The 23,727-nt window shown below is 36.4% G+C and overlaps 1 protein-coding gene across 4 annotated transcripts; it reads right to left on the reverse strand.

Annotated features, from left to right (window-relative positions):
- TRMT10A (tRNA methyltransferase 10A) lies at positions 1-23,521 on the reverse strand. Of its 4 annotated transcripts, none has more exons than XM_043438622.1 (8): positions 23,359-23,521; positions 17,883-18,079; positions 13,544-13,706; positions 9,174-9,245; positions 8,056-8,130; positions 5,663-5,812; positions 3,453-3,558; positions 1-2,287 (listed from the first exon to the last, which is right to left on the reverse strand). In XM_043438622.1, the coding sequence occupies exons 2-8, from the start codon at positions 18,065-18,067 to the stop codon at positions 2,022-2,024; spliced, it is 1,017 nt and encodes a 338-aa protein (XP_043294557.1). In that variant the 5' UTR covers positions 18,068-18,079; positions 23,359-23,521; the 3' UTR covers positions 1-2,021. The 4 variants fall into 4 exon arrangements, with proteins under 4 accessions (XP_043294557.1, XP_043294559.1, XP_043294558.1 ...); XM_043438624.1 differs by lacking the exon at positions 23,359-23,521 and adding an exon at positions 23,008-23,293; XM_043438623.1 differs by lacking the exon at positions 23,359-23,521 and adding an exon at positions 22,900-23,293.
- Between the last annotated feature and the right edge of the window lie 206 nt (positions 23,522-23,727).

A 23,727-nucleotide genomic window follows, 5' to 3' on the forward strand; every position in this document is an offset into this window, starting at 1 on the left:
TCTGTTCTACAACTGTGGGGGCTTTTCTTTATTTACATACATTGCTCACAGACCTTTAAATGGATAACTGTAATAGCTTACTAAGAATAAAGCAACAAGAGAGACAGTGAACATCAATATTAAATTCAGTGAATTTTTGATCAAATATGTATATAATCTGAGATGCCAATAAGTAAAAAAAACAGAAACTTAATTTATCCAAACTTAGTAACTAAGGCTTCTGAAATGTTACTTTAGCTGTGACAAAGAATAATCACATTAAATATAACTGCTCTACATTTACTGGCAGGAACTAGAATATCTACTAGCTCTACCATCTCTTGCCAATGCCCTCATATAAATGTTTAGTTACAGATTTTTACATTTTATGAAATTTAAATTCCTTAGTGTTTTTCAGCACATTCACACAAATAATATAGATATGGCAACTCAATCCTACTATCATCAATAACAGAATTATACATGATGTGGACAGACAGATGTATATACAATTATATGCATATTTTCATACATGCTTATATTATTTACAGAAACATATTTACATTAGCTTAAATATTATTATATGATAGACAGATGCACATATAAAGTTAACTTTATTTGCTTAAGAACCAACATTATTTTAAAGAAGTACATAAGGAGAAAAAGGATAGCTGCTAAGGGCTACTTTTTTAAGAGCTGTTTCTTTTTAAATTTGGGTAATGACATAAATGGATCCATCGATGCCTTTTATTATATTTGATTGGGCTGGGTCTTCATTGCTGCATGCGAGCTTTCTCTAGCTGCTGTGCATGGGTTTGTCATTGCAGTGGCTTCTCTTGTGGAGCACAGGCTCTAGAGCACGTGGGCTTCAGGAGTTGCAGCGTGAGGGCTCTGGAGCACAGGCACCGTAGTTAAAGTGCACGTGCTTAGTTACCCCACGGCATGTGGAATTTTCTCAGACCAGGGATCGAACCCGTGTCCCCTGCACTGGAAGGTGGATTCTTAAACACTGGATCACCAGGGAAATCCCTCAACAGCCTTTTAAATTAATCTAGCTTGAAAAATGGACCTCCCTGGTGGCTGAAAAATTAATTTTGTAATCAAAATAATTTACCATCATTATTTAAATTAAGAAAATATATTAAAGTATTAAGTCCTCAGTGCTTGCCTTAGAACCACAAAAGCATCACACACACACAAAAGGATAGAGGTGGGTCCATAGTCCAATAGACATCAATTTTTGAATTTATCAATTCAATCCAAGAATACTGGAATGGGTTGCCTTTTCCATCTCCAGGGATCTTCCTGACCCAGGGATTGAACTCATGTCTTCTGCATTGGCAGGTGGATTCTTTACCACTGAGCCACCACAGAAGCCCCTCATCAATCCAATACTACTTTGTTCCTAAAATCACTATATTCCTTTGAAATAATTAAACTGAATATAAAAGCTGCAAATAGAAGGTAACCTCCCATTCAGAAAATTTTGTTATACTTAAAGGAGATTTAGGATACCTGCCTCCACAAATAAGCAGGCAATAAATCAGAAAGACACTGATATAAACATATAGTAATAAAACTGAAAGGTCAGAAGGCACATTCTGAAGAACACAATCTTGTAAATAAAAGAATACAGATTTACTGCTGCTACTGCTGCTGCTAAGTTGCTTCAGTTGTGTCCAACTCTGCGTCCCCATAGACAGCAGCCCGCCAAGGCTCCCTGGTCCCTGGGATTCTCCAGGCAGAACACTGGAGTGGGTTGCCATTTCCTTCTCCAACAGATTTACTAATAGGGTAATATTCTCAAGTAATGGTTATTTGAGGTTTAGAAAATTATTTTTTATTTTACATATTTAACTCTTATGCAAGAACAAAAAAATGCTTTCTTATGAGTACTTTTTATCACTTAGTTCAAAAAGAAAGTTTAAAAAAATTCACAACAGAAATAAAAGAAAATGAAATTTCCTTCCAATTCAAATATTCTATGAAACACCTTTCTCCTGATTTTTCCTTAAACTTAAGAAAAAAAAAAAAAGATGATACTAGTACGGTACAGAGTTCACTGTAGATTCAGTGCTACTTTCTTTATCCTGCTTTTCTTCCTCATGTGGTGAATCCAGCTCATGCCTATTTTCCTCTTCACTGGAATCACTGTTTAATCCACCTTCAACTCTGGCGAATTTCTTGTCACATGAACAACTTTCATAGGCTTGGTCTGTGGGAACAGCTCCTTTCCTTTGGGGTAAAATGGTGAAAAATGCTTCTTGCCAGTCTCTTGTCTCCAGGTATTCCAGAATAATCTCAAACACTGCAACAAAGACAAACTCTGTATGTTTCTTAGCCTAGCTCATCACAATGCTATATACTTTAAAATACATTGCTTTTGTGTTAAGAGTGCTAATATGTCCTAATAACTACTTTGTTCTTATTACTTCCTTCTCCTGTATTAGCTGTCAGAGCTAATATGTACCAAGGCTCTCAAAGATGCTACTCTGTAGCTTTTCCTCATATCCTTTCTTAAGCACTCAGAGGTTTACCATTATCCGTTGTCAATTATAACTAATAGAGGACCCCTCTTTTTTTTCCTTCTTATTCTTTATTCCTGCCACATTTTTATCCTTTATATGCTAATAAAAAACCAAAAAAAAAAAAAAAAAGGGGGCAGGGAGAAGCTACCATTAATCTAAATTTCTTCTAGCTTTCCACTCGCTCTGTGGAGTGTCTTGCCTCCTTTTTTTTTCAAATACTGTCCCGCCAAGTTCCTCTCACTTTAACACATTGATGAAAGGGTAAATTTGGATTACTTTATGATAGAAAAGGAATACATTATATATCAAAAGTCTTGGAAGAGGTTCATTTCTTGAATCAATAAATTCATTTCTATAACTCCCTAGAGCTTGCTACAGAGAAATTTAAAAAACCCAATTAATAGTTGTGTACTAACGAAAATCTCTACTAAAAAAAATTTCAAAAAGCAAAACTCCAGGCAAAGACTTAAGTCTGAGGATATCTATTATAATATTTACAATAGTAAAAAGAAAAACATATCAACAGAAGAATGGTTGTATTATCGTATTGATATATTCAGATGAATAAAAGTTACACAGCCATTAATGACTCAATAAATATAAATGGAGGGAAAACACCCCACATTTATAACATTTTATGTAATAGAGTAAGAATCCATTTATATAATAAAGGATATTATGCATAGGAAAAGAACTTGGAGAAACACCAAAAAGTTACTATCAAGTATTTCTGGGTTGTGAAATAACACCTACTTATTTTTCTTTACACTTTTTTATAGCTTCAAAACTTTCTAAAATATGCATGTATCAGTCAAACAAATCATAAATGGCTACATTTTAATTTTCCAAAGGTATATATTTTCTACTTTTCCAAAATGTAAATAGAAGGTTATTTTTCACAGTGTTCACATAGGTAAATTTTTAGCTTATAAGTTTATAGCTTACCATGATTAACTGCCAAAACTTTTCTACTATTCATCTTCACAAAATTCCCAAGGGGAAGCTGTGCATGATCAATTCCATGATCTGATGCTTGTTTATATGTGAGTCCCTAAAACAAAGACATCATTACCTGGACTAGAATATTACATTATTTAAACTTAAAGTCTAAGATAGAATAAATAATTTTTAGGAAAGACTTTAGTTCAGAGAATATAATCTGAATTTGAGTGTGTATATTTAACAGCTAATTTGAAAATATTCTCTTGATAATAAGTATAGTCAGAATGTTGCTGGTATTTATTTTAACCAAACGAGGAAACCAAAGACATTATGCTCTCTATCCTGTCACAAAGTTCGTCAGTGGAAGAACCAAAGGAAAAACTGGCTCATGCCTCCTGACTCAAGCAGCTTCTCATCACTCCACACTGCCTTTTTCTCAGTTTAAAGTATTCAAACTGAATTCTTATAGAAGCATCATCACTCCTCTCATGAATCTGAAACATAGAACTGTTTCAATTACATAGCGCTGAGGCACAAGTGGCAAAAACTAATGAAATAAAAACCTGAATGAAAAAAATTTCCTATGGTCCATAAATTTTATATTTCCATTTCTGTCAATTAAAAGCATGCTGAATTATGAAAACAAACAAACAAACCCCAAACCCAACCTTAGCTTGGTAGAATAAAAAGCTTTAGAAAGGAAATCAAGTTAAATCCTGTCTTAGGACTTTGTTTTAATGAAATGTAAACACTTTAGAAATTCTATTAATGTTACACTTAATTTATGTGTGAGAAACACAAAAAATAAACAAATAATACAAATTTCAGTGGAATAATACTTATTGGATGCATGAATTTCAACTTAAAAAAAAAGAATGCTGAATATGAATTTTCTTCTCAAAATTAAAATCCTTAAAGCCTGGGTCTAACCAGGACTAAAAGAGCCCAAAGACATAACACAGGAGGAAAAAGAGCTAAATTTCTCAACTAATAGTCTGCATTTTAAAAAAATAATTATTCCTTTATTGGCCACTTCATGCTGCACAGCTTCTGGGATCTTATAGCTCCCCAATCACAGATTAAACCCAGGCCCTCGGCAGCAAGAGCACAGAGTCCTAACCACAGGACTGCCAGAGGAGTTGCCAATAGTCTGCATATTTTAGAGGCCAATATTTGATAATAGGTCAAGTCAGGTCTTTTTGAAAACAAAATTGTTTTAGTTCAGAGAAACATACAACATGAAAGAAAAAAACCAGTTCTACAGAAATAAGAAAACAGAATTTTTCTACTAAGAAAAAAATAAAAAGGCTAAAGATCATCCTGATAAAATTCCCTATGATGCTATAGAGCTGTACTGTCCAACTGTAGACACAATTGACTACCTAAACTTATTATAATCTTTAAAAACTCAATTTCTCAATCATACTATGTACAACTCATGTGCTCAACAGCCAATGGGTTACCATACTGAACACGATGATATACATACTTCCAACAATGCATAAAATTCTCCTGCACAGTGGTGCTATAGGAGAATAATGAATTACTGTGTATTATTCTGCTGACAACATTTCAACAGATACTTAACTAAATAAATTGAGCTTAATTTAGCACAATGCAACATAGCTGGCAAAACACAAAACAATGTTTTCTTTTAGAAAGTGTATTTCTGTAATTTTTCATTTGAATGAGGGTAAGGAGGTGGGAAGAGACAAAAGTACAAATTAAAGAGGAGAGAAAACACATCCCATATAATCACATATTTGAAAATGGGCCTAAGTTTACCAGTTTGGATATAAATTTTTATATAAATTAATATAAATTTTACCAGCAGGCTAGAAATTGATTAGCAGAAGCAGCATTTATCAATACAGAAAATCATTTAAGCACATGGGCTCCAGACCAATCTGGAGTTTCAAGTGTCTACTACCTATTTTTATTAATTTTAGATTTAATTTTTATGTGCCTCTGGTTCCTCATCTGTAAACTGTGCGTACTAACAACACTGACTTCACTGGGCTGCAGTAAGGATAAAGCAAACTAACATGTGTGAAATGCTTCGCTTAGCTAGAAAGGTGACTGAAATATCGCGGTACTCAGTAAACACAAGCTCTCAGTATTTACTGTTAAGAAAATTAACATTACTATCAAGAACACTGGTACAGCAATTTTAAGTATGAGCAAAAGCAAAATAAAAACTTAATAGTATGTACCTTGTGATGGTTGTGATCTACTAATCCTCCAATCACATAGGCCTTTGATTCATCTAATTCCTTTAATATATTAGGTGAATCTGATGTAAGATAAATCAGGTCTTCTTTCTGTATGAATTCACTATAGTGCTCTGGTTTGATGTGGATATCCTTCAAAACACAAAGAGAAAGATGCTATTAATTAACAGGATTTTGTGAAAATTGGCTAAAAACAATTATTTTCTTTTCCCTAGACAAACCTACCCAAAAAATATTTGACAGGAAGTTTGAAAGAATATTATAACAATGTATTACTTAGAACCTATCACTCCAACATCTTTTCACCTCACATCTCAATTATTTATGTAGCCTCCTGATGCTATTTCCACCTCTAGCCTCAGATCCTTCCAATTTACTTCCTCACATGGCTGGGGGACTCATTTTCTGAAAACACTACTCTCAATGTTTCATATTGATCTGTAGGTTAAAATTCAAGCTCCTTAACTTAGTAACTCTCACCTTAATACAGCACCAATCTATCTTTCTAACTTTCTGTTCCAACAGAACAAATGCATTTTTGTTATATATTTGCTCACAGTGTTCTCCAGCCAAAGAATGCCTTCTCCAATTACTTCCTTCTCCATTTATATGAATCATCAAAAAGAAAGGGCTTACAGATTTAATAATTTTCATGTATCTACTTCCACAAAAAGAGACATTTGAAATCTTCTTTACCAAAACTGTCAGGTCAGAGGTACTGAAGGCTGAACAACAGTAGGCAGAATTTTGCAAATTGCACCGAAAGAAAAAAAGGAAGATATATCACAAAGTTTAGATGGCACTTCTCAATAATTTTTGTGGAAATAAAAAAATGAAGCAGGAGACCTCTCACCTAAGTGTATATAGCCTATTGATTAATAAGCAGCCATTTTTCTGGAAAATGATATACAATAAATATGATTCCTATACTTAATAAAGGCCCCAAGAGGAACGTGCATAACTAGAAACTAGTGAACTCATTATGTCTCTGGAAAACTGGTGGTATAAAGTAATAAATTTTACAAGCCATAAAATAACTGAGAGTATGCCTACTCTAACTCATTACAGTATTTCTTAGGAAAACAGGTATGAATGTAAAACTTGGTAAATATATCATACTTTAAAACTTAAAAAGACTTTTGAAAATGTTTTATGCTATAGACTATTAATAAAATAAAAAACGCAGTCATTATAGGATTAATGAGTGAGACAGGGAAAGTCTGTCACAGTGAGAACTGGCTTGGAGAAAGGGAAAAGGTATAAGAATAACCCACCACTTCTGAGTAGAATAGGATTAAGGTTCCTTAGGGATTGGTACTAAAGCCAATCTATTAGTTATCTTTGCAAATAACAGAGTAGTTCAGTTCAAAAGGAAAAAAAAAAAATGTGAGCCACATATGTAATTTGAATCCTCCTAGTAGCCACATTAAAAAAAAAAATGACAAGGGGCTTCCCTGGTGGTCCCATGGTTAAGAATCCACCTTGCAATGCAGGGTACATAAATTTGACCCCTAATCTGGGAAGATCCCACATGATGTGGAACAACTAAGCCCATGGACCATGACTACTGAGCCCCAAGGCTGCAACTACTGAAGCCCTAGCGCCTAGAGCCTGTGCTCTTAACAGGAGATGCCACTGTAATGGGAAGCCTGCACACTGCAACTAGAGCGTAGCCCCCGCTCACCACAACTAGAGAAAGCCTGGGCACAGCAACGGAGACGCAGCACAGCCAAAAATAAATAAGTAAATGATTTTAAAAGGGACAAGAAATAGATGAAATTCATTTTAACAATACATTGTATTCAACACAATATACCTTAAATGTTATCATTTCAACTTATAATGATTGTGTTTTTTTCATTTTAAGCAGATATTTTACATTCTTTCTCCTTTTTGTACTATCTTTGAAATCCAATGTTTATTTGACATTTATAGCACATCTCAAATCAGACCAGTCACACTTCAAGAGTTCAATAGCCATGTGTGGATAGTGGACACCAGAGGGTATAGAACAGATTTAGAAGAAAACAAGTATATTTCCAAATTTTAGAGTGACTTCATGCTTATAAATAACGTATAGACAGTTTGCTGGGTTGAGATTGCATATAGACCTTTAAATTCTTTCCTTTTTTAAAAAAACATGTTTTAAAGTTGGCAGTAAAATAGCAAGTGAGATTTCATGAAAGAAGGTACAAACTATATCTCAAGTCTCTTAGCTTCTCTCCTTGGTAAACTTAGACTTAGGAACAGTGATACATAGGGTTTGGAGCTGCTGACTCATATTTGTTAGCACTATGTAGAACTCAGGTAAAAAACGCAGACTTTTAAGCCTAAAAATACTTTGTATTATATGAGACTTAATCGATTTTAGTTACCTTCCAGTTGACCCATCCTTTGTCATTTTCATCCATGTTCTTTTTCAGCTGGCCTCCATGGCTTGTCAAATAAAACTGATAAAGAGATTGGCAGGCACAGAAAGAGAGACTGAAAGACTATTAAAGTCAATATTTTATTTCCTCACACACTAATGTGACTATCAATGAAGCACAAAATATTTTCATTCTGGAAAAAAATTAATTTATGACATGCTTTGAACATGAAAAGACTTATCTTTGGTAGAAATGCGTATTTTTGTGCATCTCCTAACCCAGTAACTTCTGTATTCCACCTACATTTTCATTCCATTTTCTAAGCAGTTATAATCTGCCTCTTGCTTGGTGATCATTTACTTTTCTATAATATTCCTGCTTCCATGTCAAGTTTCCCTTCCCCTTCTTTTGCCACTGCTGTTATTTATTACTAGTCCACAGTCTTCATAATTTTGCTTTGACTTTAAACCCTGAAACATATTTGAAATCTAATCAAGGGTGAAAACAATATAAAATGTAAAAATATAATATTACTATCACTTGAGAAAAAGAAAATATCTAACCAAAATTTTAACAACATTTTCTAGTTTTTAACATCAGTGAGCCAGAGTTAATTTTTAGCTCACTTAGAATTAAAACAATAAGGAAAATGACCCTACTCTTAAGAGCAGTCAACTAGTCTCACAAATCACTCCCTCAATCCTTCAAAATTATCAGTGACTCAAAATCCTTTAAGTAGAGAAAATCTGGCCAACAGGCACAATGGCACGTATCAGACTGGGGCAGTTCCGCTACTCCCCAGAAAGGAGTGAGAGCTGAGAAACTGGTAGGAAAATATGTGTATGTCCTTTAATGAAGATGTTCAACTACATAACAATGAACAGGTCAGTGTGTATAGGACTGATGATGACTGGGTACAGTGTATCTGAGAATAATGTATGAAAAATGTTTAAAATATTCTATTTTTGTAGAAAAATAGAACATTTTCCCAAAGAGACATTTAGCTCATTAAGAAAGATTACCTGTAAGATTAATTCTTGTACAGGCAATCAGGATCATCTACACCTTTTCTGAAGGAAGATATAAAAGGAAACTGGAAGTTTGTTTTAATTCCTCAAACATACCTGCACAGGATGCAGTGCTCGTCGATTTTCTGCATAACATCGTTGAATCTGCTTGTGAAGTTTCTTAATGTCCTATAAAAGAGTGCAATTTTTAAAGCAATATTTTAAAAATTACCTGTGGCCATTTCATAATCCGAGTGGAACAGAAGAAGCAGGAAGGATAACTAGATAGGTACATTTCTTCTTTAGAAATACAAGTCCTTTCTGATTAATTTCCATTCAATTTCCTTACACACTATTTAAATAATTACTATAAGTCAATATTCTGTAAGTGACCCATAATTTCACATTTTGTATCCACTTAAAATATAAATTCATGAAAACTTTCACTCTTCTTAGGAGACAACAAAAGAAAAAAAAATAAAACTCTTAGAGCCATAGTATTAAAGTTTAGAAAGTAATTAAAACATAGTAGCATTGTTTAAACAACCAACTATCTTAAACTATTAAATAATCCTTTTAAGCCAGTCATATTTTTCCCCCCTCCTTTCAGTTAGGATTAATAACAAAACCCCCACAGCTCTTTACGATTAATATGCAGTTACTGAGTTTCATAACCTATTACAGTACCTGTCTTTCCCTCTGTCTGTACATATAGATATAGCTTCCCTGGTGTTAGACGGTAAAGCGTCTGCCTGCAATGTGGGAGACCCGGGTTCGATCCCTGGGTCAGGAAGATCCCTTGGAGAAGGAAATGGCAACCCACTCCAGTATTCTTGCCTGGAGAATCCCATGGAGAGAGGAGCCTGGTGGGCTACAGTAGTACATGGGGTCTCAAAGAGTCGGACACGACTGAGCTACTTCATACATATAGATATAAATAAAAGCAACCTACTAGCTATTTAATACTTTAATTTAGGGCCACAGATTTTGAAAAGCTTAATTTAAGATGCATTTTTTTCAGGAAAAAATTTTTTTAAATTTTTAAAAAAATCTAAAATTTATTATTTTTTTCTGGCCACTCTGTGCAGTATGTGGGATCTTAGCTACCCGAGCAGGGATCAAACCTGTGCCCCCTGCATTGGAAGCGAGGAGTTTTAACCACTGGACCACCAGGGAAGTCCCAACTTAGGATACACTAAAGCTGATTTGGTGGTGCTGACTTCTCTTAGCTTTTGCTTGTCTGTAAAGCTTTTGATTTCTCCGCTGAATCTGAATGAGAGCCTTACTGGGTAGAATACACATTCCTATACTCTAACAACAGAAGATGAGAAAGAGAAATCAAGGAAACAGTCCCATTTACCATCTCATCAAAAAGAATAAAATACCAGGAATAAACCTACCCAAGGAGGCAAAAGACCTGGATGCAGAAAATAAGAAGATACTAATGACAGAAATCAAAGATGCGTGACACAAACAGATGGAGAGATAATATACCATGTTTTTTGATTGGAAGAATCCATACTGTGAAAATGACTACAGTCCCCAAAGTAATCTACAAATTCAATGCAATCCCTATCAGATTATCAATGGCATTTTTCACAGAACTAGAACCAAAAAATTTTACAATTTGTATGGAAAAACAAAAGATCCTGGAAAGCCAAAACAATCTTGAGAAGGAAAAACAGAGCTGGTGGAATCAGGCTCCCTGACTTCAGGTGATATCACAAAGCTACAGTCATCAAAACAGTATGACACTGGCACAAAGACAGACATAGTGATCAATGGAACAGGACAGAAAGCCCGGAAATAACCCCATGCACCTATCATCAATTCATCTATGACAAAGGAAGCAAGAGTGTATGATGGGGGAAAGACAGTTCCTTCAGTATGTGGTGCTGGGAAAACTGAACAGCTACAAGAAAAAGAATGAAATAGAACACTTCCTAAAAACATACACAAAAATAAACTCAAAATGGATTAAAGAGCTAAATTTAAGGCCAGGTAGTATAAAACTCCTAGAGGAAAATATTGGCAGAACACTCTTTGACATAAATCAGAGCAAGATCTTCTCCAATCCACCTCCTAGAGTAATGAAAAGAGAAACAAAAATAAATAAACAGGACCTAATTAAGTTTAAATGCTTTTGCACAGCAAAGGAAACCATAAACAAAAAAGGCAACCCTCAGAATGGGAGAAAATATTTGCAAAAGAAGCAATTGACGAGGGATTAATCTCCAAAAAAAATAGAACAGCTCTTGCAGCTCAATATCAAAACAATTCAAAAGATGGGCAGAAGATCTAAACAGACATTTCTCCAAAGAAGACATACAGATTGCTAAAAAGCATATGAAAAGATGCTCAACATCACTAATTATTAGAGAAATGCAAACCAAAACTACAATGAAGTATCATCTCACACCTGTCAGAATGGCCATCATCAAAAAATGTACAAACGATAAACGCTGGAGAGGATGTAGAGAAAAAGAAATCCTCCTACACTGTTGATGGGAACGTAAACTGGAATAGCTACTATGGAGAATAGTATGGAGGTTCCTTAAAAAACTAAAAATAGAATTACCATATGATCCAGCAGTCCCATTCCTGGGCATACATTCAGAGAAAACCATAATTCAAAAATATACATGCATCCCAATGTTCACTGCAGCACTATTTACAATTTACAATAGGACATGCAAGCAAAGTAAATATCCATCAACAGACGAATGGATAAAGAAGATGTGGTACATACACACAGTGGAATGTTACTCAGCCATAAAAGGAAAGAAATTGGGTCACTTGTAATGATATGGATGAACCTAGAGTCTGTCATACAGAGTGAAGTAAGAGAAAGAGAAAAACAAATATTGTATATTAATGCATATATATGGAATCTAGAAGAAGGGCACTGATGAACCTATCTGCAGGCCAGGAGTAGAAGACACAGATATAAAAAATGGACTTGTGGACACAGCGGGAAGGAGAGGGTGGGACAGACTGAGAGAGTAGCACTGACACATGTACACTACCACGTGTAAAACAGACCCCTAGTGGGAAGCTGCTGTGTAACACAAGGAGCTCAGCCCGGTGTTCCGTGACGACCTAGGCAGGTGGGATGGACGGGTCAAGAGGAGGGATACACATATACATACAGCTGATTCCACTGTTGTAGAGTAGAAACTAAGAGAACATTTTAAAGCAATTATACGCCACTTAAGAAAAAAAAAAGAAGACATGGTATATTTATATAATGGAATACTACTCAGCCATAAAAAAGAAACAATGCTATTTACAGTAGCATGGATGGACTTAAGAGATTATCATACTAACTGAGTCAGACAGAAAGACAAATGTGCGTCACTTACCCGTGAATCTAAAAATATGACATAAGTGAACTTATCCACAAAACAGAAACAGACTGACAGAATAGACTTGTGGTTGCCAAGGTGAGAGAGAGATAACTGGGAACCCGGGATTTATCAGATGCAAACTACTACACACAGAATGGGTAACAACAAGGTACAACTATACAGCACAGCTAACTATATTCAATATCTTGTAATAAACCATAATGGAAAAGAATATGAAAAGGGATAAATGTGTGTGTATATATACATATACATATAAATGCATAACTGAGTCACCTTACTGTACAATAGAAGCTAACACAACATTGTAAATCAACTGCTTCAATAAAATAGTTTAAAACACACACACACACAAGAAACCAACAAAATAGCCTAGAGAGGGAAGCAACATAAATGTCCACTGACAACAGATGAAAGAATAAACAAAAAGTGGTCTATATATACACTAAAATAGTATTCAACCTTAAAACATAAGGGAATTCTGACACACACCACAATGCAGGGGCTTCTTAAGTGGTGCAGTGGTAAAGAATCCGCCACTCAATGTGGGAGACACGGGTCCCATCCTTGGGTCAGGAAGATCCCCTGGAGTAAGAAAGGGCCATCCACTCCGTTATTCTTGCCTGAGAAATCCCATGGACAGAGGAGCCTGGTGAGCTGCAGTCCACGGGGTGACAGAGAGTTAGACGTGACTAACAGCTGAGCACAGCACAGTGAAGACATGATGCTCAGTGAAAAACACCTGTCACAAAAGTAGGATTCCACTTATATAAGACACACAGAGTAGTCACATTCATAGAGACAGAAAGTAGAACGCCAAGGCCAAGGGCTGGGGGAGGGGGAATGGAAATGGCTGTTCAGTGGGTATAAAACTTTAGTTTTGCAAGATGAAAAAGAGTTCTGGAGATTGGCTGCACAACATAAGTGTACTTAGCACTACTGAACTGTACACTTAAAAATGGTTAAGATAGTAAACTTTGTTATGTACATTAAAACCACAATTAAAAAGAAAAAAAGATGCATTTTAGTACATAAATTATATCAAAGTAATATTACATATTAAAGCAAGAATTATTCAACCTAGTTCAGCTACAGGATTTTTCTGACAATGATTCATGATACCTTTAATACCATCAAGCTGTCAAAACTGCAGTCGATGACAAGGCGGAGTGGGCTGTGAACAACGTCTCTTCGAATACGTTTTCTGTCACTTCCATCTGAATTTGACTCAGGTTGACATTGTCGTTCTAATTGCTTTCTCTTGCGTTTCTCCTTCCGCTTTTGTCTAAAATTAGTAATCGAAAACAACTTTTTGTTATTTGGATATTTACAAAACTTTTCTAAACAAAGAAAAAATGATTTTAAAATCAGTAGGCTAAATCATAAAAAACTGCCACTTCGTGGATCAAAAATTGTCAAATATCAGCAATTTTAGATAGTCTAAAAGCTTTACTCATTTGCAAATGAGTTTGCAAAAGCAAAATATTGTTTACACAGATCTGAACTGTAAGTTCATTTATTATTGGTAGCACGTTATATGGGGCTTCCCTGGTAACTCAGCTGTTAAAGAACCCACCTGCAATGTGGGAGACCCTGGTTCACTGCCTGGGTCAGAAAGATCCCCTAGAGATGGGATAGGCTACCCAGTCCAGTATTCATGGGCTTCCCTGGTGGTTCAGATGGTAAAGAATCTGCCTGCAATGTGGGAGACCTGGGTTCAAGGTTCGATCCCTGGATTGGGAAGATCCCCTGAAGGAGGGCATGGCAACCCACTCTAGTATTCTTGTCTGGAAAATTCCAAAGTCAGAGGAGCCTGGTGGGCTACAGTTCACGGGGTCACAAAGAGTCAGACAGAACTGAATGACTCAGTACAGCACAGCACACAGCCCATTATGTGTACTTAGAAAACTTTTAAAATGCTGAGTTTGAGAGTTATAAAAAATTTTACTTTTATCATTCCCCTAATGATTTTCAAGCAACAATTATAACCATATATTAAAAAAAATAAAATTGTTATTCAACACAGATTTGGACATCCTAGCCACAGCAGGCAGAAAGAAAAAGAAATAAAATGAATCCAAATTGGAAAAGAAGTAAACTGTCATTGTTTGTAGATAACACAATGTTGCATACAAAAGAGCCTAAGGATGCAGAAGAAAATTACTAGAGCTCAACAATGAATTTGGTAAAGTTGTAGGATACAAAATTAATACACAGAAATATATTGCATTTCTACACACAACAAAATATCAAAAACAGAAACTAAGGGAAACAGTCCCATTTACCATCTCATCAAAAAGAATAAAATGCCAGGAATAAACCAACTTAAGGAGACAAAAGACCTATACTCTGAAAACTATAAAACACTGATGAAAGAAATTGAAGATTACACAAACGGATGCAAAGATATACCATGTTCTTGGAATAGAAGAATACTGTGAAAATGACCATATTATGCAAGCAATCTACAGATTTGGTGCAATCCCTATCAAAATATCAACGGCATTTTTCACAGAACTAGAACAAAACTTTTTGAAGCTTGTATGGAAACACAGAAGACCCTGAATAGACAAAATAATCCTGAGAGAAAAGGATGAAGCTGGAGGAATCATCTTCTCTGACTTCAGACTATACCACAAAGCTATAGTCATCAAAACAGTATTACACTGGCACAAACACAGAGGCACATACATCAATGAAACAGATAGGAAGCCCAGAAACATATCAATTAATTAATATCAATTCATCTATGACAAAGGAAAAAAAGAGTACAGGAAAGAGGAAAGACAATCTCTTCAGTAAGTGGTCTTGGGAAAACACTGAAAAAACTGAAAAAAAAAAAGAAACTAGAACACCATACACAAAAATAAACTCAAAATGGAATGAAGACCTAAATGTAAGGCCAGATACTATAAAGCTCTTAGAGAAAAATATAGGCAGAATACTCTGACATACATCACAGCAAGATCTTTTCTGATCCACCTCCTAGAGTAACAAAAGTAAAAACAAAAATAAAAGCTTTTGCACAGGAAAAGAAACCATCAACAAAATTAAAATACAACATATGGACAGGCAGTAAATATTTGCAAATGATGTAACTAACAAGGATTTGCTTCCAAAATAAACAAAAAGCTCATGTAGCTTAATATTAAAACAAAACAAAACTGAACAACCCAAACGAAAATTGAGCAGAAGACCTAAACAGACATTTCTCTCCAAGAAAACATACAGATGGCCAAAAGGCACATGAAGAGGAGCTCAATGTTGCTTTGGAGAAATGCAAATCAAAACTACAATGAACTATCATATCACCTCACACCAGTCAATATGGCCATCATCAAAATGTCTATGAATAACAACTGCTGGAGAGGAAGAAGAGAAAAGAGAGCCTTCCTACATTGTTGGTGAGAATGTGAATTTGTGCAGCCACTATAGAAAACAGTATAGAGATTCCTTAAAAAACTGAAAATAGAGTTACCATATGGTCCAGCAATCCCACTCCTGGGCATATAGCCAGAGAAAACTCTAATTAAAAAAGACACATACACCCCCAACATTCACAGAAGCACTGTTTACAAAAACCAAGACACAGAAGCACCTAAATGTTCACTGACAATTGAATGGAGAAAGAAGATGTGGTATATATACACAGTGCAAAATTACTCAGCTGTAAGCAAGAATGAAATAATGCCATTTGCAGCAGCATGGATGGATCTAGAGATTATCACAGTAAGTGAAGTAACTCAGACAAATATGATCTCACTTACATGTGGAATCTAAAAAAAGTGATATAAATAAAGTAATTTAGAAAACAGCAGTAGACGCACAGACACAGAAAAGAAACGTATGGTTACAAGAGTGGACAGTTAAGGGAGTGGGAAGATAAATTAGGAGTTTGGGATTAACATACACATTCTGTGCTCAGGCACTTCAGTTGTGTCCAACTCATTGCAACCCTAAGGACTGTAGCCTGCTAGGCTCCTCTGTCCATAGGATTCTCCAGGCAAGAATACTGGAGTGGGTTGCCATGCCTTTTTCCAGGGGATCTTCCCTACCCAGGGATCAAACCCATGTCTTTTACATGTTCTGCATTGGCAGGTGGATTCTTTACCGCTAGCGCCACCAACAAGGACCTACTGTATCACACAGGGAACTGTATTCAATGTTTTGTAATCATCTATAATGGAAAATAATCTGAAAAAGTATGTATGTATATATGCGGCTTCCCTGGTGGCTCAGATGGTAAAGAATCTGTCTGCAATATGGGAGACCCAGGTTTGATCCCTGGGTCGGGAAGATCCCCTGGAGAAGGAAATGGCAACTCACTCCCGTACCCTTGCCTGGAGAATTCCATGGACAGAGGAGCCTGGAGGACTACAGTCCATGGAGTCGCAGAGCTGGATACAACTGAGCAACTGACATTTTTACTTTCACATATACATATATATACGACTGAATCACTTTCCAGTACATCTAAAACTAACACAACATTGTGAATTAACTATGAAAAATAAAGTGTTAGTTGCTCAGTCGTGTCTGATTCTGTGACCCCATGGACTGTAGTGCGCCAGGCTCCTCTGTCCATGGAATTCCTCCAATCAAGAATACTAGAGTGGGTAGCCATTCCCTTCTCCAGAGGATCTTCCTAACCCAGGGATCAAACCCAGGTCTCCTGCATTGCAGGTAGATTCTTTACTCTTTGAGCTACCAGGGAAGCCCATAAAAATAAAATGAAGAAAAAAGTGTTAGTCACTCAGTAGTGTCTGACTTTCTGCAACCCCATGGACTGCAGCCCACCAGGCGCCTCTGTCCATGGAATTCTCTAGGCAAGAACACTGGAGTGGGTAGCCATTCCCTTCTCCAGGGAATCTTCCCAACCCAGGGATCAAACCCAGGTCTCCACATTGCAGGCAGATTCTTTATCATCTGAGCCACCCCAGGGAAGCCCTTTAATAAAAGTTATTTTTTAAGAAAAAGCTACTCCCAAACCTCAGGTTTTTCTTTCATCTACATCAACAATTAATTTTCTAATAAATTTTGCCTTTCTATAATAACAGCTTAAGCCTAACTGCTCTTACCAAAACCTATAATAGTTCTAATAAAATCAATGTTAGGCCCAAATTTGACCTTTCTGAGATGATTATTTTTGTTCCATATCTAGGACATAGATGCTAACTATATCCTTTTTATAAATTGGTTATTTTAGAAATTGAGGTGCTATTCACAATAGGTGTGGGTGAGAAAAGTGTACTGTGTAAATTCAGCAACACTGCTAAAAAAAAAAAACAAACTTAAAACAGTTTTAGTAGCCAACTGACAAAGTGAGCTAACAATATGTACAGTCCCAATTTAATTAACATAATTACTACTGCATAATTATGTAATTGCATAATTACTATACAGAAGGTCCAACATTCCATATCTCTAAATAGGGATAGAATATATGCACTTTGATATATACTTGCGGAGTTCTCGTTGTTCTTCCCATTGTTTCTGTTTCATTAGCTTCTTCATTTGCCGTTTAGATATTGGTTGAAACCTTTCACTTAATCCTGGCTTCTGATTTTCCTCTCCGTCTTCACTTAAGTCTTGCTGTCTTTCAACATTACAAGTCTCACTAAATGCTGGCAACATTTCAGATGACATTATTTGATGCCTCTGAAAAATTGAAAAGCAACTCTGACATGAACAGATGATTTACAACCAAAAATAAATAAATAAAAGTTAAAAAAAAGACCAAAGGGTGTGATTAAAATGAAACCATATTAGTAACGAAAAAGCTGCAAATTTAGGCAATCAATCGTCATTTACTGGCAAAGATCATTTGATGAAATGGGATGTTTTTATACACTTTTGGCAGCATAGCACAATTTTCCCAGAAGGCTACTCAGACCTATATGTTTGAAGAGATTTAAAATGTTGATACTCTTTCTTACAATAATTTATTTCCTTAGAATTCCTGTAAATTAATTGGAAATATAAACAAAATTAATGGAAAAGAATACATGTATTACTGCTATTTTTAACAGTAAAAAATTAGAATGTCAGCAAATGGGGACTAAATATAAATTACAGTTCACCTATAATACTGGATTGGAATACTAAGCAGCCAAGAAAAATGTTTCTCAATATTATTTAGTGATAAAGGGAAATAATTATGTTAAATAAGAAAATCAAAACAAACAATTGGTTTTTGATAAAAGGTATGCTATACATTTCTATATTTTGGACAGTACAGAGAACAAATTGAGTTGCCCCCAACATATTCCATTATAAATATGTAATTATAAATTTTTCACTTCAGTCACAGCTGAAAAACAAAATATGTAAACTGACTCTGTAATCAGTTGTGGAATACTCAGGGCCACCTAAAACATCTTATTTAGATTTAACCACCAACATCTTTAAGGGTCTTCTCTGATAGCTCAGTTGGTAAAGAATCTACCTGCAATGCAGGAGACCCAGGATTGATGTGTGTGTCGGGAAGAGCCCCTGGAGAAGGAAATGGCAACCCAGTGTATTCTTGCCTGGAAAGTCCCATGGACAGAGGATTCTGGCGGGCCACATTCCATGGGGTCGCAAGAGTCAGACACGACTTAGCAACTAAACCACAACCCACATCTTTATATCCACTGTCTAGAGCTAAACTTGCCTTTAGAGCAGGGAAAAGGATAGAAATACTGAGACATCTTTTCTCTTTAATTATTAACACCATAGCTTAAGAATGTGTGTTCTTTATCCCTATTAAAAACTAAGCATGAAGTCTGCAAATATTCTATTGGTCTGACACAAAAATATGTAATTCTTCCCTTTACAGAGATAGCTAACAAGTCTGTGCAGAGAACCCAACATCTAAAAGGAAAAAGAACAATCCCCACATTTCAGAGAATGGAAAGAAAAAAAGTTCGCAGAACATAGTTTGAGCAGCAGTTTTATTATACGGTTCCTACCTTCTTTAAACATGCAATGATGTAATAGGACATATAGGGTACCTAAGAAAACTTAGAAAGTTTATCAAATCTTGACTGCAAGACAAGAAATTTTAAGATGCATGATTTAGGGGCTAGAGCAAAGCCCTGACATTTTACTACACTGCAAAATTACTAAGAGGGGAAAGAATCATCTAGTAATACAAATAAGAGTTCACACGTTTTCTTTATGCCACCAACCAAACTTCTTTTAAGGGAGATCATCTCCTAGAAATGACAACTCAACTTTGACTCTCCTCTGGAAACCCCACTGGGCAGGGCTAACATCTGCTTTTTCCCAACATTACACTGGCAACACTAGCACAGTACCGAGCACTTAGTAGATGCTTGTTATGTATTGGCAGAACAAACAAATGAGAGACTATGATATTATAAAGAACTTCTAAAAGTAATGAAAATTATAACATCAAACATTTATTAATTCTTACTATACTTAATAAGTTATTATCTAGTTTACTCTCTTAAAAAAAACCCTAAGGGGTAGTCACATATGCCTCCTTTGCAAAGGAAGAGGTACCAAGATTACTTGCCCAAAGTTACAAAGCTATTATATGATTCCTAAGAAACAGGCACCTAGAGCAAATGTTGCACAAAATAGGTCCTCAAAATACTTGTTGAATGAAGTAATGGAGCAAAGATTCAAGACCACATCCAACTCTACTGTCTTCTAGAAGTCCAAAGTCTTATTTAGAAAATGGGAATTTCCAAACAATCTTAAAGAGCTGTGTTGCTTTCATCCACCTGCTGTTGAAAGGCTCGGAGAAGACCTGTGTCACCAAAAGATAACGGAGGGGAAAAAACCCTTTGGTTCTACTTGTATGCCAATGCACCAAAAAAAAAAAAAAACAAAGAACAATTGGGAAACTTCCTAGAGATCACTGCCAAAAGTTTATATCTGTGACATCCTGCCTTCCAAGCTCTCAACACATGACAATGGCAGATAAAATATTAAATGGGAAACAAAACAAGTATAGCCTTTCAAAATCAAAATTAAGAACAGGGTCTGCAGTGTAAAGACAGCTAAGAGGTTTCCTATCTTTAAAGAGAAAAATAATAATACAATACAGAGGATGGGAGACAGATGGGAGGAAGTTTAAGATGAACCCTTAAACTGGTGTTAGGGGTGAGGCTCCTCTTTCCAAGAAAAAAGCCTAACAACAGGTAAAATTAAAGATAGCTTATACAAAGCTGACTACTTGAGGGGAACAGATACCAGCCTCTTGGCTACAACCTGGGCCCAGCTATGAGGTGACGTACGAACGTACAATAATATGACTGAAATTCTCAGCCACATACATAGGCTCTGCTATTGGGCTGAAGAACTGAAAAGGTTCATGGGTGGGTGAAACCACAAAATCAGTAGTAGACAGACATAGTTTGGAAAGGGAAGCTATAATTCCATTCCAGATGAGTCTGCAAAGCAAAATTATAAAACGATGGAAATTAGGGGGGAAAAAAGAGTTAATGAAGAGCAGTAACCATAAAAACAAAAACTGGGAAATTGGTACACAAAAACAGGCATAAAAATATCAAAACAAGAATTCACTAAAAAAACAAAAAAGAACCAATTTGGAAAGGAGGAAGTGAAGTCATAAAAATTTCAACATATGAGGCAAACTCCAGATTACTTGGATTCCAAGAGGTAGTTGATGAATTAGAAGACAACCTCACAATCTGATTCAGAGTTCAGACAGAAAAATAAAACGAAAAAAATCGTATGTCTGAGCATTTAAAACATGTGAGTAACAGCTTGAGAGAAACATAGGCCAAAAAGGTAACTGGAGGTAAATGTAGAACCTTGAGTGCATTCATTAATTTTTTTTTAATCTAGAAAATAAGGTTACTATTCAATTTAAGAAACAGGAGACAGAGGAAACACAGTAAGCCTGAAAAGATAAGAAAAATTTTAAACATATATTGTGATTCCTAGGATCACTTTTATTTCCTTTCCATAAACACATGAACAAAAATTAGCAATGAATATATCCAAAACAATACAAAAAACATAAGCTAAACCTGCCCATTAAGCTAAATGTGCAGGCGTCCCAGGTGGGGCTAGTGGTAAAAACAAACAAACAAACAAACAAAAACCCGGCCAATGCACGTGGGTTCCATCCCTGGGTCAGGAAGATTCCCTGGAGGAGTGCGTGGCAACCCCCTCCAGTATCTTTGCCTGGAGAATCCTCGCACAGAGGAACCTGGGCTACAGTTCACAGGGTCGCAAATTGTCGGACACAACTGAAGCGACTTGGCATGCAGGAACGGAAGTCAAACGTGCGGACTTTAAGGCACAATTAAAAATCAGAGGAAACAAATTGCTCTCTTTATGAAATTGCTTAATATTCTAGGAGAGAATATTTCTATCATCAGTGGCATCGTTTTTCATAATTTCCTACGATGGTCAAAAGAGCAAGAGTTGATTGGCTCTAGACTGTGAAAATTTTAATATAATAAAGTACAGCAAAAGTTTACAACTCATGCACACCAGGGGGAGCTTTCGCCTTTCCCAAGAAGTCCAAGTTAAATTTAATTTGCTTATCATTGCATACTAGTATTTTTAAAAAGCCTATCAAATAGATAGAAAGGTCATGAGCTTGTCAATATCATTATCACTGCTATTTTTATTTCCAATTAAGTTATTTCCAATTAAGAAAAAGGAATGTAGTAAAAGAAATTTTTTTAAAGCTTTGAATAAGCTAGATACATTGCAGGGAATGATGCAATGATCAAGCATCAAATGATGCTAGACTGAGATCCTTTCCTTATTGCTTTCAACACACTTTACAAAGACATGTACCAATTCCTAATGCCTGTAACATACAGTGAGCATTTAACTATGCACTATTTTGTTCAGATTAACCTGTTAAGTAAAATATAAACACCATAGCAGTCTGCATTCGTCCCTCACATGCAGTGCTATTCACAGCACATTTTAATTCATTCACCAGGTTCAACCAACTTTGTAGCAATTACAGAAATAATTGCGCCAAATTTAGTTTACTTGAGCATTGAATTTTTTTAAATGGTTCGTTTAGTTAGATATAGATCATCTGGTGGTTTTATGAAACTAACTATGGATAAAGATGACTAATGCAATTTGGTGTGGGACAGATCAATTAAAAAATTGTATCTTCATTATCCTTGTATTTCCACTTCTTAGCACAACTCCTGGCAGGGAGAACACACATCATGAGTGTGACTGGCCGAAAGTTTAAAAAAAAAAAAAAATTCATGGCTTTACTGATTGGGCTAAAGTCTTAATAATGTATAACACAGCCTTCCTTCCAGAAACATCCAAAGGAATGTCGAAATAACCGCAGAACGGAATTAAATGACCTAATGGGGGTAAATAAGGAATACCCTTTTTTAAAACGTGTTTTTAACAGCACCTGCAGCAACTTTCCCCTGGGCCTCTCCCCACATTTTACAGCGCTCAGAGACATCAGCCCTGGTAGGAAAAATGAAGTTTAAACACGAAAAGCGACTTGCCCACGATCTCTTGCCAACAAGGGGCACAACCACAACTCATTTTCCGGCCCTTCAGAGTCCAGATTTCCCTCTCCCTTCATTCTTGGGAAGCGAACACACTTCACATACTAGGACACGTATCTCGACCCCCAAACAAAAGTCGACATCAAGAAGACCTATACTAGTGGGCAGAACCGAGCCCGACTCTAGCCTCCATGTCACCCACGCGCGGTCGCACTCCAGAGGCGGGGTTAATTTGCAGCCGACGAATCAGAAAGCTGTTTGGCGAGGCGAAGGGGCGCGCTCTCTCGACGTCACTTCCTTCCGGAGCTGGGTTTTTGCTACCATTTTCCATTATCCCACTTCCCTCTCCCCCGGAAGCCCTATTGCTAGTGGAAGGCGGGACCGGCACGCGCTCCTTTTGCTCTCGGATTATATCAAAGAGTAGACGAGCGCTAGCCTCCGCGCCAAGAGACTTACCGAACAGAGGAGTTGTCGGGGAATCTGATAACCTCTCAGAAAGCTTTTTGTAGTGGTCTTTACCACTCGAGAAGGTCTTCTTTCGGAAACTTCAACTCCCAGAGGCAGAGCCTGGAGCTGCACGTAGGAGGCTACGGAGGTTACGTCTTTCGTCAGCCCACTGCGCCAACTCCGGACCCGCAGTGGGAGAAAGGGGCGGGGTTTGTGTGGGGCGGGGTCTGGGGTTAGGGTTTCTGGAGTGGGAGGTGTTTGAGTAATACCTGTTTTTCCAATTCAAGGCAGGCGTACACCTGCAGGCATTTATTCATATATCCTCGTGGGGATGGCGAGGGATGTTAAGAAATTCCTACTCTTAAAAATGACCAACAC

Source organism: Cervus canadensis, chromosome 19, assembly GCF_019320065.1.
Source record: "Cervus canadensis isolate Bull #8, Minnesota chromosome 19, ASM1932006v1, whole genome shotgun sequence".
Lineage (NCBI taxonomy): Eukaryota > Metazoa > Chordata > Mammalia > Artiodactyla > Cervidae > Cervus > Cervus canadensis.

Coding starts and splice junctions, on each gene's coding strand:
- TRMT10A (XM_043438621.1), bottom strand. CDS start 19,404: ATGTCCTATTACATCATTGCATGTTTAAAGAAG. Junction 13,707..17,882: donor GAACAACGAGAACTCCGCAA/GTATATATCAAA, acceptor TACTAATTTTAG/ACAAAAGCGGAAGGAGAAAC. Junction 2,288..3,452: donor AGTTTTGGCAGTTAATCATG/GTAAGCTATAAA, acceptor TCTTTGTTGCAG/TGTTTGAGATTATTCTGGAA.